Here is a 12,879-nt window from a genome sequence, read left to right as displayed (position 1 = left end):
TCCCTTGGTTCTAACAAGAAAACAATACCTAAGATGTCCTTGGGCCTAAGGAATACTGAACCATCTGGTTCAGGGTGTGCCGAATCGTATCAATGGCGGACTGGGACAGTTTCGACTTTCAAAATGTGAAACCGGCAAGGAGGGAAAGGAGAAGGAGAGGAAAAGAGAGGGGGAACAAAAGAGAGGGAAAGGTTGGAGAGGCCATCAGAGGCGGCGAAGGGTTATCATCATTGCTGTCGGAGGGCCACGGATGCCAGTGGTGTGTGGGATAGGGTGAACCAGAGAGAGAGGAGGGGAGGGAGAGCCAGCCATGGCCGGTGCTGGCCATTGGAGTGCCAGGGAGGGCCCTCCCCCTTTGTGTGGTTGAAACGGGGGTGAGAAGCCTCCATTTCAATCGCGAATTCGTGTTCTTTTTTTTTTTTTTTGCACTTTTTAATAGTGAAGTTGGCAATGGTTTGGTGAAGCTGGGAATGGGATTGCCGACTTCACCCTAAATCGCGAAAAAGAATCGCATGAAATTGGGTCGGATCATCTCTGTTTCGACCTCACGGATGCTGTGGGGGCTATTTCGGCCCTCTAAGGGCCTAGGTGGTCCTCTAGTAGCCTCCCTGTTGCCTTCCTTCCTTTTCTCTCCCTCTATCTCTCTCTCTATTTCTCTCTATTCTCATGTCCTTCGAGAGAGGGCTGAGCTCTGGAGGCCTCAGTGGTCCTTTAAGGGCCTCGCGGCCCTTTGGTGGCCATTGCCGGCATCTCCACTGGCTTTCCTTTCTTTCCTTCCTTGCACTCCCCCTCTCTCTCTCTTTTCCTTTCTGGTTCTCGCTCTCCCTTGCTTTCATTTTTGTGTCAGTTCAGATGTGGTATGGTCCTGTATGGGGTGTACTGATCCATACCACTGGTCGGCCAGCATGGGGTCTGGTTCCGGTTCAATGGACCTTGCTTGGGATACTAGCTTGCTCATGAAGCAAGATGTAACAACTGACCTGTTTGGTAGTGGCAGGATCGACAATGATGATCATGTTCCGAGTTCTGACTCTTGGGATGGATTGATGTTCTGGTATATACATATATATTTTATTTTTTCCTCTTTATTCATGTTGTTAGTGGTTGTTTTAATCGGTCCTAATAAATTGTGACCATCCTAGTACCATAAACAAGGACCAAACTAGGATGGTTACTGATGCTGAGACTTTAATGCTTGGATGCGGCCATTCTTGGTAGATGAGAACACATAAGGCCGACCTGAAGAAATTGGGACAAGGCTTGATAATTATGGTCATGGTTATCAGGATATGGTAAAATATGTCGAGTCATGGTTTCAGGTTAACAGTACCAGGGAAGAAACAAAGTAATATTTCCCATTGCTTTGACAAAATGTATACAGACTGTTCAATGCAATGTTCTTCATGGAGATAAGTTTGAAATTTTGGAATCTTATAGAACATTACCTTTAATTAGGGTCTTTCGACATCTTTTTTTCTGCAACATGTCAAAAATACTAAGTTTATGGGAGAGCAAAGTTGCTTCCATCTGTGTAAATCTGATTGTTGCTTTGATTTCTGTGTTATTCACATGTGAATTCATATTATGGTTGGCTTAGAGGAGGTGCATCGGTGTGAGTTCAAAGTCCTTGCATATGCTAAGGGAGGATGAGATCGTTAAGTAGTTCAGCTTTAAGTGCATTTGGGATCCATACATATTGAATCATAAGCATGACTCATGCATTATTTGGAGATTGATGAATGAGATACAAGCATAAAATGAAGATGAGTTGTACAATATGAAATGCCTAAATAATGAAGGATTCAGATTTATAAGAATTTAACTTGATCTATAATGTTTTTTTTTTCCAAGACTTGATGGTTTCAGTTGGATAATCACTTATTCACCAACCAATTTTCTTCTTTTGTTCTCCTGAGAACAGCTGTAGAACATAATTATGGAGACCATTTGCTTAGTAGTTTCAATAAAGAAAAGGTCTAGTTGTTGGTAAAATTTAAAAGCAGAAAAAGATGCTCCAAAACTGTAAGATATATATGCTTTTTTGTTTTTAAGCTGCCTCCTCGATGAAATGGAGATTTTGTGACAGAAAATCCTCCTTGTGATGTTTCTTTTTTGTCACTATTGCTTAATTGTATGATTTTTTTGGTTGAGGCACCTTCTCTGTTGGCATCAGCTGTTCTTCCTTACTTTCGATTATTAGGAATTTGCAGCTCAAAATTGCCCTACAGGAATGAATATGGTTCGACTCTGGCTTTTCATCAAGTCATCTGCAAACTTGAACTCAAATTAACTTTGGTATAGTGTTGAAGGTTCATTTATGACTCCAAGTCAATGGATTTGAACTGACTAGAAGTGTTTTTTACCTTGAAGAGTGATTAATAATTTTGGAACCATTAAACAAATACCAGTTATAACACAAAAAAATGTAGAAGTTCTCAATGTTGCTTGTTAACAGAACTATATCGTAGTAAATAATGCAGATCTAAGAAGAGCCATTGCTGGTCATAATCATTGAGGATAATGATTGTATTAAACTGTTGATTGTACTAGAATGCAATCATTATTGAATTGTACTTTCTGCATGAGACCTTGACAACATGGATAATAGAATTTGCATTTCAGCTTTTTGATTAAGATACCCTCTAAAGGTTTAAATGCAACTTGAAGGATAAAAACAGACTAGGTGAAACACTCGATTCGCTCATCAGATGCCATTATATAGGTTTGTATAAACTGCATTTATTTCGTAGCTGTTGTCATGGAAAGAAAGTCTTGAAATCTGGTCTTTTGTTCAGCAATTTTTAAATGTTTCTGTAGTAATTATGCATATATCAGATAGCAGATCAACATGCTTTGGATGGGTTCAGTGAAATGCTTCATATATATGAATTTAGCTTTTAGACCCTCTTATAATTGGTCAAGTACTCAGATTAACTTAGCTTAGATGCACATTCTTATACTAATGTCAACATTTAGGATATTCATCACTCTAGTGCTTCATCATGTGTGGTGTTCTTATGGTCAAAAATCATGATCTGCCTAATGGCTGATGGATTTTATTACACATCAATCGCAATGCAGTTCTTTAAACTTGTGAGTATGCAGAGACCATTTTCAACAGAGCTGCTGATTGTCAAAAGTTTCTTGGTGCATGTGGCATTGGAGGGTCCACATTAAGTGACCTTCCTGTTACTACACATTTCTCAACAATTTATGTGTAGCTCATTGTCAAAGATTCCTATCTAAGTGCAAAATGTAGATTTTTATGATAGTTTATATCTTGCATCATGCAAAATCTTTGTTTTAAAACTACTGTGCTTACTTGAAGTTCTTAGTTACTTCATGTATTTTACCATGGGAAGTTGGACTTCTTTTTGTAGCTTCTTTCTGGAGCAACTTTTTTGGGGGCTGCATTTTGTTTCGGTGCTTTCTGCTTCAAAAGCCTCTACGGTTTCCTAGCATTCTTTTCAGTTGGGGAACTTCTAGTCTTCGCAACACAGGTATGGTTGTTAGCAAACGGTATTTGCCTTAGATCGACTTTCAAAAGATCCATTTCTTAACAAAACAAGTCTTGTATCAACAAGTATATATGTGCACCTCATTGTGTAAACACTAGAATAAAGTTGCTCTCTCAGCTGTTAGATGTCACAATTATCAACATTGACTCACTTCAGTGTGGGCCACACAAGAACCATATATCATTCAAGTCTATTACTTGGAATTTTGTACTTCACACATTCTACTTAGGCCTTCTGATAGAAGAGGGCATATGCCATCTCCTTTTTAATACAAGATACATCCAATATGGAGTATTTTGCTGGATTTTCATCTGAAATAATAGTAGAACAAAACCTTATTAGGGAGAATTAAATAATGACAAATCTAAAAATGTAAGGAGAGTTGTGCTTCTATTGGATTTGGACAAGTCAGTGTTTAGTATATGAAGGGGAAGTACTTGTGAAAAATTTGACTTCTTCGTTAAGACTTGAGAGTTCCATATTTGAAAGGCCTCTATCTTCCCTTGTAAACCCTGATGGTCTCTTGGTAGTTGTCCTGGCTTAAGACTGTTTTTTCTTTCCATTTATCAAAATGAAATGCAAAGGTATCAACCAACCCTCATCTATACATCAGTTAATCAGCAATAGTGGTTGTAACATTTGGATTGTTCCTTGAGTGGTTCAGAACAAGCAGCTTTATCAAAAGGAAACCATAAAAAAGAAGCCATCATTAGTCTCACTAGACATGTCCTTAAGAAGCTTCCCCTACAGCAATTGAATAATCCTTTTTTCCCAAGAGTATACTATATCCTGGCTACCCTCATTATTATGGCCAATTGGCCATTCATACCATTGCCTGAGGCTTTTATCTTGATTAAAGCGTTGGGAGCACTTATCCTTCCGAAACATCGTAATTGAAGATATGAAACTTTTATCAAATGCTTTATCTTGTAATGTGGATTTGAGGATGTGATGGGCAAGACTAGCTTGCGATTAAAATAACTCAGAAAATTCTCTTAATAACTTTAGTATTTTTTATACTATTGTGTATATATGCAACCTAGGTGTTTGCACAGCCTAATTATTTCGAGTGTGTTTCTGTGCTTTGGCACAAACTCCAAATTCTGGCTACTGAGGCCCTGCACCACATGGTGAAGTGAATTATGGTATGTTGTTTAATCCAATTTCATGGATCACATGCTTGAAAATGCTGCGTGCAATGCAACAAAATTGTCTACCAGAACAATTTTGGGAGCCCAAAGGGTGATGATACTAACTAGATTTTCCTTGAACTTTATGAACCATGTTTATATGCATGCAGACTATTGTTGGCCTATGGCTGTGCATATGAGGTTGAAAACCATATTTAGACCTTGATGGCACAAAGGTTCAGAATTGTTGTAGTAGTTCTTATTGATGTTACCACAACTAATATGAGCATTTGATATGATCATAATTGCATAAGCTAGTCATATGAAAGGCATGTAGTGCCACATGTTGGTGCTGTGCAAGCTTAGCACATGTTATTTTGCATGTTATGCTGTGCCTTGGTACTCATTATCATGCAGCTGTGCCATGTCAGTCCGGTCTGGCATGGTATGCATTGTTTCATGCCAGCCAGCACAGTCAGCACTAAGCATTTTAATCATTGGTCGTGTGTTTTATATTTTAGTTGTTTATAAACTTAGGGTTGTGAGCAGTGAATCTTACATCTGCAACATGGAAATTCAGAATGCTGCAGTTAATGTCTATGTAGCACTCACCATATTTTAGTAGCTGCTGATGCATGTATGGTATTCAGATTGTATCTAGTATATATGTGATGGTCTGGTTTGCCTTGCTTAAGCACACAGTCAGATGTCTATTTTATGAGATAAAACAAGTGATAAAATTGCAGTACTTTGAAATTCCTGCTTCTTAGGCTGTTCTTATTTACACATGCATACATAAAAAACAAAAATTTTATTTTAATTGTATTATATATGCAGTACTATGTTGTGCCCTACTTATTCCTTTATATATGCAGCACCAGATCTATAAAATTAAACTCTTTGTTCAAAGCTAGTTTATCACTTATAGATTTTGTGATATCTTGCCCTGTAGAATTTAGAAAATATGTTACTGCTATATTGTAAATTCTATTTTATATGATTTTTGTATGCTTTTGCAGGGTCCAGTAAATTATGTATGTCTTCACTGTGTTAAACCTAGCTTGAGACCGCTATCAATGGCTATGTCCACCGTTTCTATCCACATATTTGGTGACGTACCATCTTCACCCTTGGTTGGGCTGTTACAGGTTTGTCATAGCACTTTGGTTGCTGTGATTCATTCAATGAAATTTGTGACTGTAATATCAAGGTTATTCATCGCTATTGCTGGGTCTATTATCTTACTTATCTTGACTGAGTCTCTGATATATACTTATGGAAATTCAACAAAACCAACTACACTATATTTTAAGTTTGCTTGTGCTACAACAGAAACTTATTGGAATGGTTGCAATAAGTAAAGGACTTAATGCATGTAATATATGGATGTGACTTGAAGCAAAGTCAATCTTCAAACCCCTCCAATCTATTAAAATCTATAACCTGTTAGAAAAATGATGCTTCATGGTAATACATGCTGACAAAAATAGATGTACTAATTCATTGCATGGAAGTTATATATCAAGATGTGGATACCCTTCTAATGCATCTTAAAATGCATCTTGAAAATTGCTGTCTGATGGACTTTTACAGCCAAATCTCTTGCAGTAAATGCCTTTACTGGTTTAAGTATTGTCATATATGAGTTTTTTTTCCCCTTGCATAGCCACATTTACAATGTTGATGGTAGCATATAATAAGGAGGAATTACCAAAATTCTTTCGGCAATTTAAAGATAAAGACAAATTGGAGCTTTTTCATTGGTCATAGCCATATAAGTACATAAAAAATTGCTATTGTCTATTATCTTCCTCTCATCCTTGTCTTTGTTAAGAAACTAATTAGATAGGTTCTCCAACAAGGTGATTAATTCATTAAAAAAGCAGTTGGTCTTAGCCTCCTGATACCCTACGTATCCATGCATTAATGAGCTGAATCTTGATCCATGAGAGTATGCATTAGATGAAGGGCAATATCAAGTTTTAGAATCCATCAGAATGGGACAATGCCATCAGTACCATGTTGTTTTGATGGAAAACTATTAGCCCAACAGCTATACAGACCTCAGGATGTCAAAATTCTTGGACCTATACGTACCAGTATTGGTTTGTACCCCGATCAGGATCAATAGTACTATATTTTTTTCTTTTCATTCTTTTTGGTTTTCTTGGTTCGCCATTCTGGTACCCTACTGATATTGTATCATTCTGATGAAAAACCTGTACCACTAAAAATCTCGGGCAATAGTCTCTTTGTTCTATGACACATATCATAAATCTTATGACTTGGAATCTTTGAAAATCAACATTCAGGTTTTACTACAATCACTTTATTACTCCAATTACATGCTCCAATATCATATAACTAGTGGCGAAAAAAATAGACCCAATCAGGTTGGGCTTGGGTCAAGGATTTTTTAGTTACGGTTGGGTATGTGTCAAATTTTCTAACCCAAACTTTAAATGTGGTGGATGTGAATCAGAGATTTGTCCTGACTTGGATCATGAGGATAAAATTCTATTTGGGTCGAAACAGATTAGGTTGGGTAGTGCCATCATTTTGGATAATTTTTTTCATGGTTGGTTATTTCTTAATAGTTCTTTAAATCATTTTGAAAATTAGTGAGTATTGTAACAATTGGATTTCTTAGGTTAGGTTAGGTTTATTAGGGATTGGGTCTTGTAAAAGAGATTCGATTATGGTCAAACAAGTGACCTGAAATGACCTGTGGTTGAGTATGGTTTGAGCGGTCTTGACTCAATATCAGGTCAGGTTGGGAATGGATCAAGGTTTTGGATGTCGTTATCCTTACTCGACCGACCCAAACCTACTTGACCCAATCCATTGCCACCCCTACATGCAACTAGCCAATACTTGAGATGAGCCTCAAGAAATTTCATCACAGTTGGATTGTATTTGCTGTTAGCTGGATCTATCAGGCTTATCATATGACTTCTTTTTGCTTCTTTCTCCAGAATGCTCTGCCAAAGAAAAAGTCTAATAACGTGAATATGTAAAATACAGCGCTCTTGGATGATATAAACCAGGTTTCCAGAAACTAGAGCTTTTAGGATAGGTTGATGACCATGGTTGAAGGATAATTAGGTTATCACATGGACTGAAGGTGGTCTATTGGAGATACCAGATGTTGGAATAGACTTGTTAGCTATGGGGGAGGTAAGGAGGTGGGTTGAGTTGTATTCTAGTTTGTTTCCCTATATAAATAAATAGTTTGATTTACTTTTTTGATATTATCGACTCATTTACCTCTTGATTCCTTTTGGATGGATGTATTTTTCCTCTTTTTTAATTTTTAGTGATACACTTTGATTTCACTATTGGTGATGATGTCTGAAATATTCTTTTGCTTACACAAGTTTATATTGGCTTGGATGTATGATGCAGGATTATGTCAAGAACTGGAGAGAAACTGCTCTTATACTAACATCTGTTCTTTTCATTGCAGCTATAATATGGTGTATAGGTATGTTTTATTCCGTGAACTTCAAAATTGTTTCTTTTCAATATATTTGTCCACAGGTGCGCTGATGGCTTGATCAGCCACTTTTGTCCTGATATACTGACTATTGTATGCCTTCTATTGTGACTCCTAATTGTCAGTTGTGATGAAATAATGTAGTAGCTGTTAGAAGTTTAGTGATGGAGCTGGTTCATGAATCTGTTTAGTATGAGTGCCAAAAGTATAAGGCTCTGGCATTGAGTCTCCACACAGATCTCTCTTCCTTTTTTTTTTTTTTTTTTTTTGTTGTGTGCGCGCGTGCGTGCGTGTGTGTCACAAATATCTGACTGTCAAGTTTCAGCATAAGCTACATCATGCTTAATCCATTGGCTATGTTTCTTCATTGTTTTTTATCAAGACAAGTACCTTTCATCAAGACAACCTTTATTGTACTCTTTCTGAAAGCTATCAGATAGTTTTCTGCAGCCTTATTATCCTCCATGAACCTTGTACCCTGTTTTGTTGCATAAATCCATCTTTCCAATTCATGACTGTTCTATTATGTGTTTCCTTGGCTTCATTTTCAGCAAATTGAATGTAAACTTTATCATTGTTTGGGCAGGTATCTTTCTTCACAGTGTGGACAGGTTTAACGAAGAAAGTGAGCATGGCATTCCTCCTGTTGAGAGATCGAACCGTAGGCCATTGCTTGATGGGAATAATGAGACATTGGAAGAAACTGCCTAGTACTTTGCAAACTGGGCCACTGATGTTTTAAGATTTGTCCAGTTGTAGATCTGTACCGAGCGATGCGACGGTGCCATGGAGGCATCTACATGATTTTCTAGAAGGGAGGACCACTCAGAATTTTAAATTCGCTCTGGTTCTGGCTGTGTAAATGTATATAGCTGAATCTTTGGCTTCTGAGATTTGGAATCACGTCTAATTATACAGGAACATAAATCCCACCCTCCTTTCTTCAGGGCAATGAATGTATAAATTTGAAGGAGACCCGCAATTGGAAACATGAATTTTATTTCTATTTGAGGATTATATTTTCTGATGCATCTGCTTTTCTATTTCTTTGTGTTTTTAAGTGCAAGAGTGAATTATTTTGTTATTTGGTTGGTTGAGCTGTAGTAGTTGAAGCACATGATTTCAAGTTGACAATTTTCTGACATGTCTGCCTCATTGAATGGTTAAATGTCTAAATAATCCTTGGATTTGCGAGAAGAATCTCCTTTCCAGTTAACTGACTCGTGAATAATTAATAATCCAGGTGAGTTCTTTTCAACCTGCCTTCACCTGTTCGTCAGCTACCAATTATCGGCCAACAAGATTACTATAACTACAGTTGTCAGTGAAGATTAAAATGTCCTGTTAGGAACCGAGTTAATCCTATTCCTTTTTTCTTGTCATATGGTGCCAGGAAAATCATAAAAGCAGTGTTATACATTTGTTGCACCAGACCAACTTCCCTGTAAGTTAGGTTATGCACAACGGTTGCTGCAGTTGAAGGTTGGGTGTTAAGACCTCCCATGCTGGATGTGGATAACCGTGCACAGCTCGGTTGATTTTTTAAACCTTATTTGGCAGGCTGACTGTTGGTGGCAGTGAAACTGGACATGCATTTGCATCAAGAAAGCTGGTTGTACCTGAACATTATTCAATCCAACTCAGACCCTTGCCTAACCGGCTCGAACATTAGCTCATCTGTGCCAACCTAATTCCAAATTAACCCTACCCTATCCAAATCTAGCCAAATCAACCTATCTGATTGTGCTGATTAAACACTTCTCTGACTTATTAAACCTTTTTTAAGGATTATCTTATCTCTCTAAATCGAATTTATCCTAATTTGAGGGTCAAGCATAGCATATGAGCCTAATTAGTCTCTAAATCTTATACATGCAACCAAATTGAATCTTTTATTTATTAAATATAAGTTTGGATTAGCTAAGCTGTGATTGGATCCCTTCTGCTCTCATCTGATGACCCATATCCTCTTATTATAAGTGCATTCAAGGAAGATTCTTCTTCTGCTTATGGGAGTGCACTATGATAAACCGTTCTCATCTCAACCCACCATTGTCCTCTTTTTTTGTGATTACTTGAGAGGTGTCATAAGAGGCTTCACTTCATTATTTCTCCAAACTAACTTGGTTCCCCCTTGCTCCTCTAATTATATCTATGCTCACAAAATTTTTCCATATTCCCACCCTTGTATCTAATTCTAGCTTTATTAAATGACAAACTTAAAGATTTTCTCCCATAACTAACTTTATCCATTTGGATATCAAATTCTTAAAGTATTGACATAATCTTGGTACCTATATTTAGCCCTTTTATCATCTTTAGAAGAAATCCTAAAATCTCTCCAAAATATAATATATTCCCATCAATGCCATTATTAACCTGCACCATTAGATTACCCTCCACCTCACCTATTTGAGGAAGGGAAGATTTGATCAAATTTTTTCATCTAGCTTATGTCCTCGTGCTTAGATTGAACTCTCTCTCTTAATCCTAGCCCTTTCTTCTCTCCTATAATCCTAACCTTTCAAATAAACACAACCAAGCAAATGGATTCTCATTAAATCTTACTATCCATTTTTTCCATCATCTCTTCGTACTCCTTAGTTAACAGGATCTTACTACCTCGAATGCATCATAACTATTAGATCCTTTTAGATTAAAACATAGCCTTCAAACCAAACCCTCTCCACTCTATGCAATTGTAGCCCTCCAAATTTATTATAACCCTTGCATCACTTTAGGTTTTTTTAGGTATATTTTTTTGTGCTTGGCCCTAGATTTAGGCAATTGGACTTTGGTTAAAGTCTATAGAATTGGAAGGATCTAGTGTAATCAGGTTAGGTAATATATGATTGAGTCTATTCAGATAGCTAGACTTAGATCAGATTGTCTATGATCAAGTTTGGTCAGATATAATCAAGTGGTATTGGTTAGGATTGGGTATGATGGGGTAGGATTGAGTAGTTAGGATTAGGATTGAGAGCGATCAAGTAGGATCAGGTACGATTGAGTATGACTAGGTATGATGCAAAGTAGTAAGGAAGTTATTTCTCCCTATTATTGCTGACTAGATATAATATTATTATTGCCACCTAGTCTCTTTTTGCTTATACTTGTGGGAGCTTTGGTTGGCCTACAACCTTAAAATTTTTTATATGAAAAACACTTCTCAAATAGTCATTACTTAATTGGTACTTTCTTTTTTTAGTAAGTACTTGAGCTCTACTTACTATCTTGTCTCAGAAGGCTAGTGTTTAGGGTTCTCTTTTAGGAGCTCTTCCTTTAACCCGCTGTACATTACTTAGGAATCCTCTCAAATTAGGATTTGTGAAGATAAACTTTATCGATTTTGCTCAACAAACTTCTATAGGTGTTTGTTTCATTACCCATGATGAAAGTTGGAGGATTCTAATGACTAGAGGAAATCTTTTGTCTAATCCTTATTACTAAATTTCAGATTTACTCTTGAGCTTGTGCTATTATTCCTTACTCAGCCCAAAAAAGATCTAGTCTAAGGGCAATTTGAGTCATTTCCTGAATGTGGGGAATTGGGCACCTAAGTGACCCTTATATTCATGACTACTAGCCAATCTATTTATAAACCTTGGAGCTCTTTCATTTAGCTATCTAATGTAGATACCATAGGTATATGCTTCCTAAAAATATAACTCAAGGGATAACCCATCCTATCAAAAAGATGAAAAGAAAGAAAAAATCAAGAAGTATCATGTGCTAGAAATTACATCGACAATTTGCCTTAATTATAAGAACCAATATTTAATTATTTTTTATTTTAAAATGTCACTATTTATTTTCTCTAATCTAATATAAGCCTAGTATATATATACTTGAACAATATTTAAAGACTTACTATTTATAAGATGCAAATTATATTTAGATGTCTTCACCATACTCTATATACAGCTTTGTCTCTTATGAAAAGGTCTAATTGATACTAAAATATTTATCAATAAACTAGTATATATCAATCAATCATCTATCTCAAATGCTCTATTTATCTCAAGCAGTTCATTGGGTTTATTTCTCTCTTATTCAGTTCTCTCGTAAATTATTTTCATCAAAAAATATCAAAGTCCTCGTGATTAAGGCATATATACAACACACTTCATCTAATCTACCATGCACATCTTAATCAACTTGATTGATTCAACATGCATGATACTCACATCAATATAAAATTATGTTCTTGCAAACACTAGTATGATATTTGAATTTAATATATATTGTCAATTCATCTACCTAATTAATCATAGATTTGTGTTATTAATAGTTTATAAATTTAAATATATGATAACACAAATATACATAGAAAATATTTTAAAGATTTTAGATAAATTTCTATAAAAAAATAGAACAATCCATGAAAACCAAGGCAAATTGGAAGTACTTCTAAATAATAAAATAATACAATATAAATATGTCAATGGATATACTTACAAATCATAAATATCCTATTAATTAAATTTTTATCATGATCTATATGTCTTTGTGATAATACATATATTTTTTTAGATTACACTTGATAGAGAATATCTCTCCAAATGAGAGAATACCCTGGCTGATACTCAAAAAAATCTTAAAATAGGCAAATTTAGATAAGTGCAAAGAATAGATAAAAGGAATAATTTTATTTTGTCACTTTGGATAGAAAAAACTATCCTCTCCAAAAGTGAGATGGTAATTTTATCACTATAATAAAATTTAAATTATTGGA

General features: G+C 35.9%; 1 protein-coding gene across 1 annotated transcript in view; it reads left to right on the top strand.

Annotated features, from left to right (window-relative positions):
* The window catches only part of LOC105042780 (probable sphingolipid transporter spinster homolog 2), a 95,446-nt gene extending 86,271 nt beyond the window's left edge, over positions 1 to 9,175 (top strand). Inside the window, exons 13-16 of the mRNA XM_073256596.1 lie at positions 3,381 to 3,500; positions 5,668 to 5,796; positions 8,054 to 8,132; positions 8,731 to 9,175. Coding sequence (XP_073112697.1) covers positions 3,381 to 3,500; positions 5,668 to 5,796; positions 8,054 to 8,132; positions 8,731 to 8,855 — 453 coding nt within the window. The 3' untranslated portion in view covers positions 8,856 to 9,175. The remainder of the gene's footprint in view (positions 1 to 3,380; positions 3,501 to 5,667; positions 5,797 to 8,053; positions 8,133 to 8,730) is intronic.
* Positions 9,176 to 12,879: the final 3,704 nt, after the last annotated feature.

This window comes from Elaeis guineensis, chromosome 4 (genome assembly GCF_000442705.2).
Source record: "Elaeis guineensis isolate ETL-2024a chromosome 4, EG11, whole genome shotgun sequence".
NCBI lineage: Eukaryota > Viridiplantae > Streptophyta > Magnoliopsida > Arecales > Arecaceae > Elaeis > Elaeis guineensis.
The sequence above is the reverse complement of the archived record's forward strand: the minus strand, read 5'-3'. Positions and strand labels throughout refer to the sequence as shown.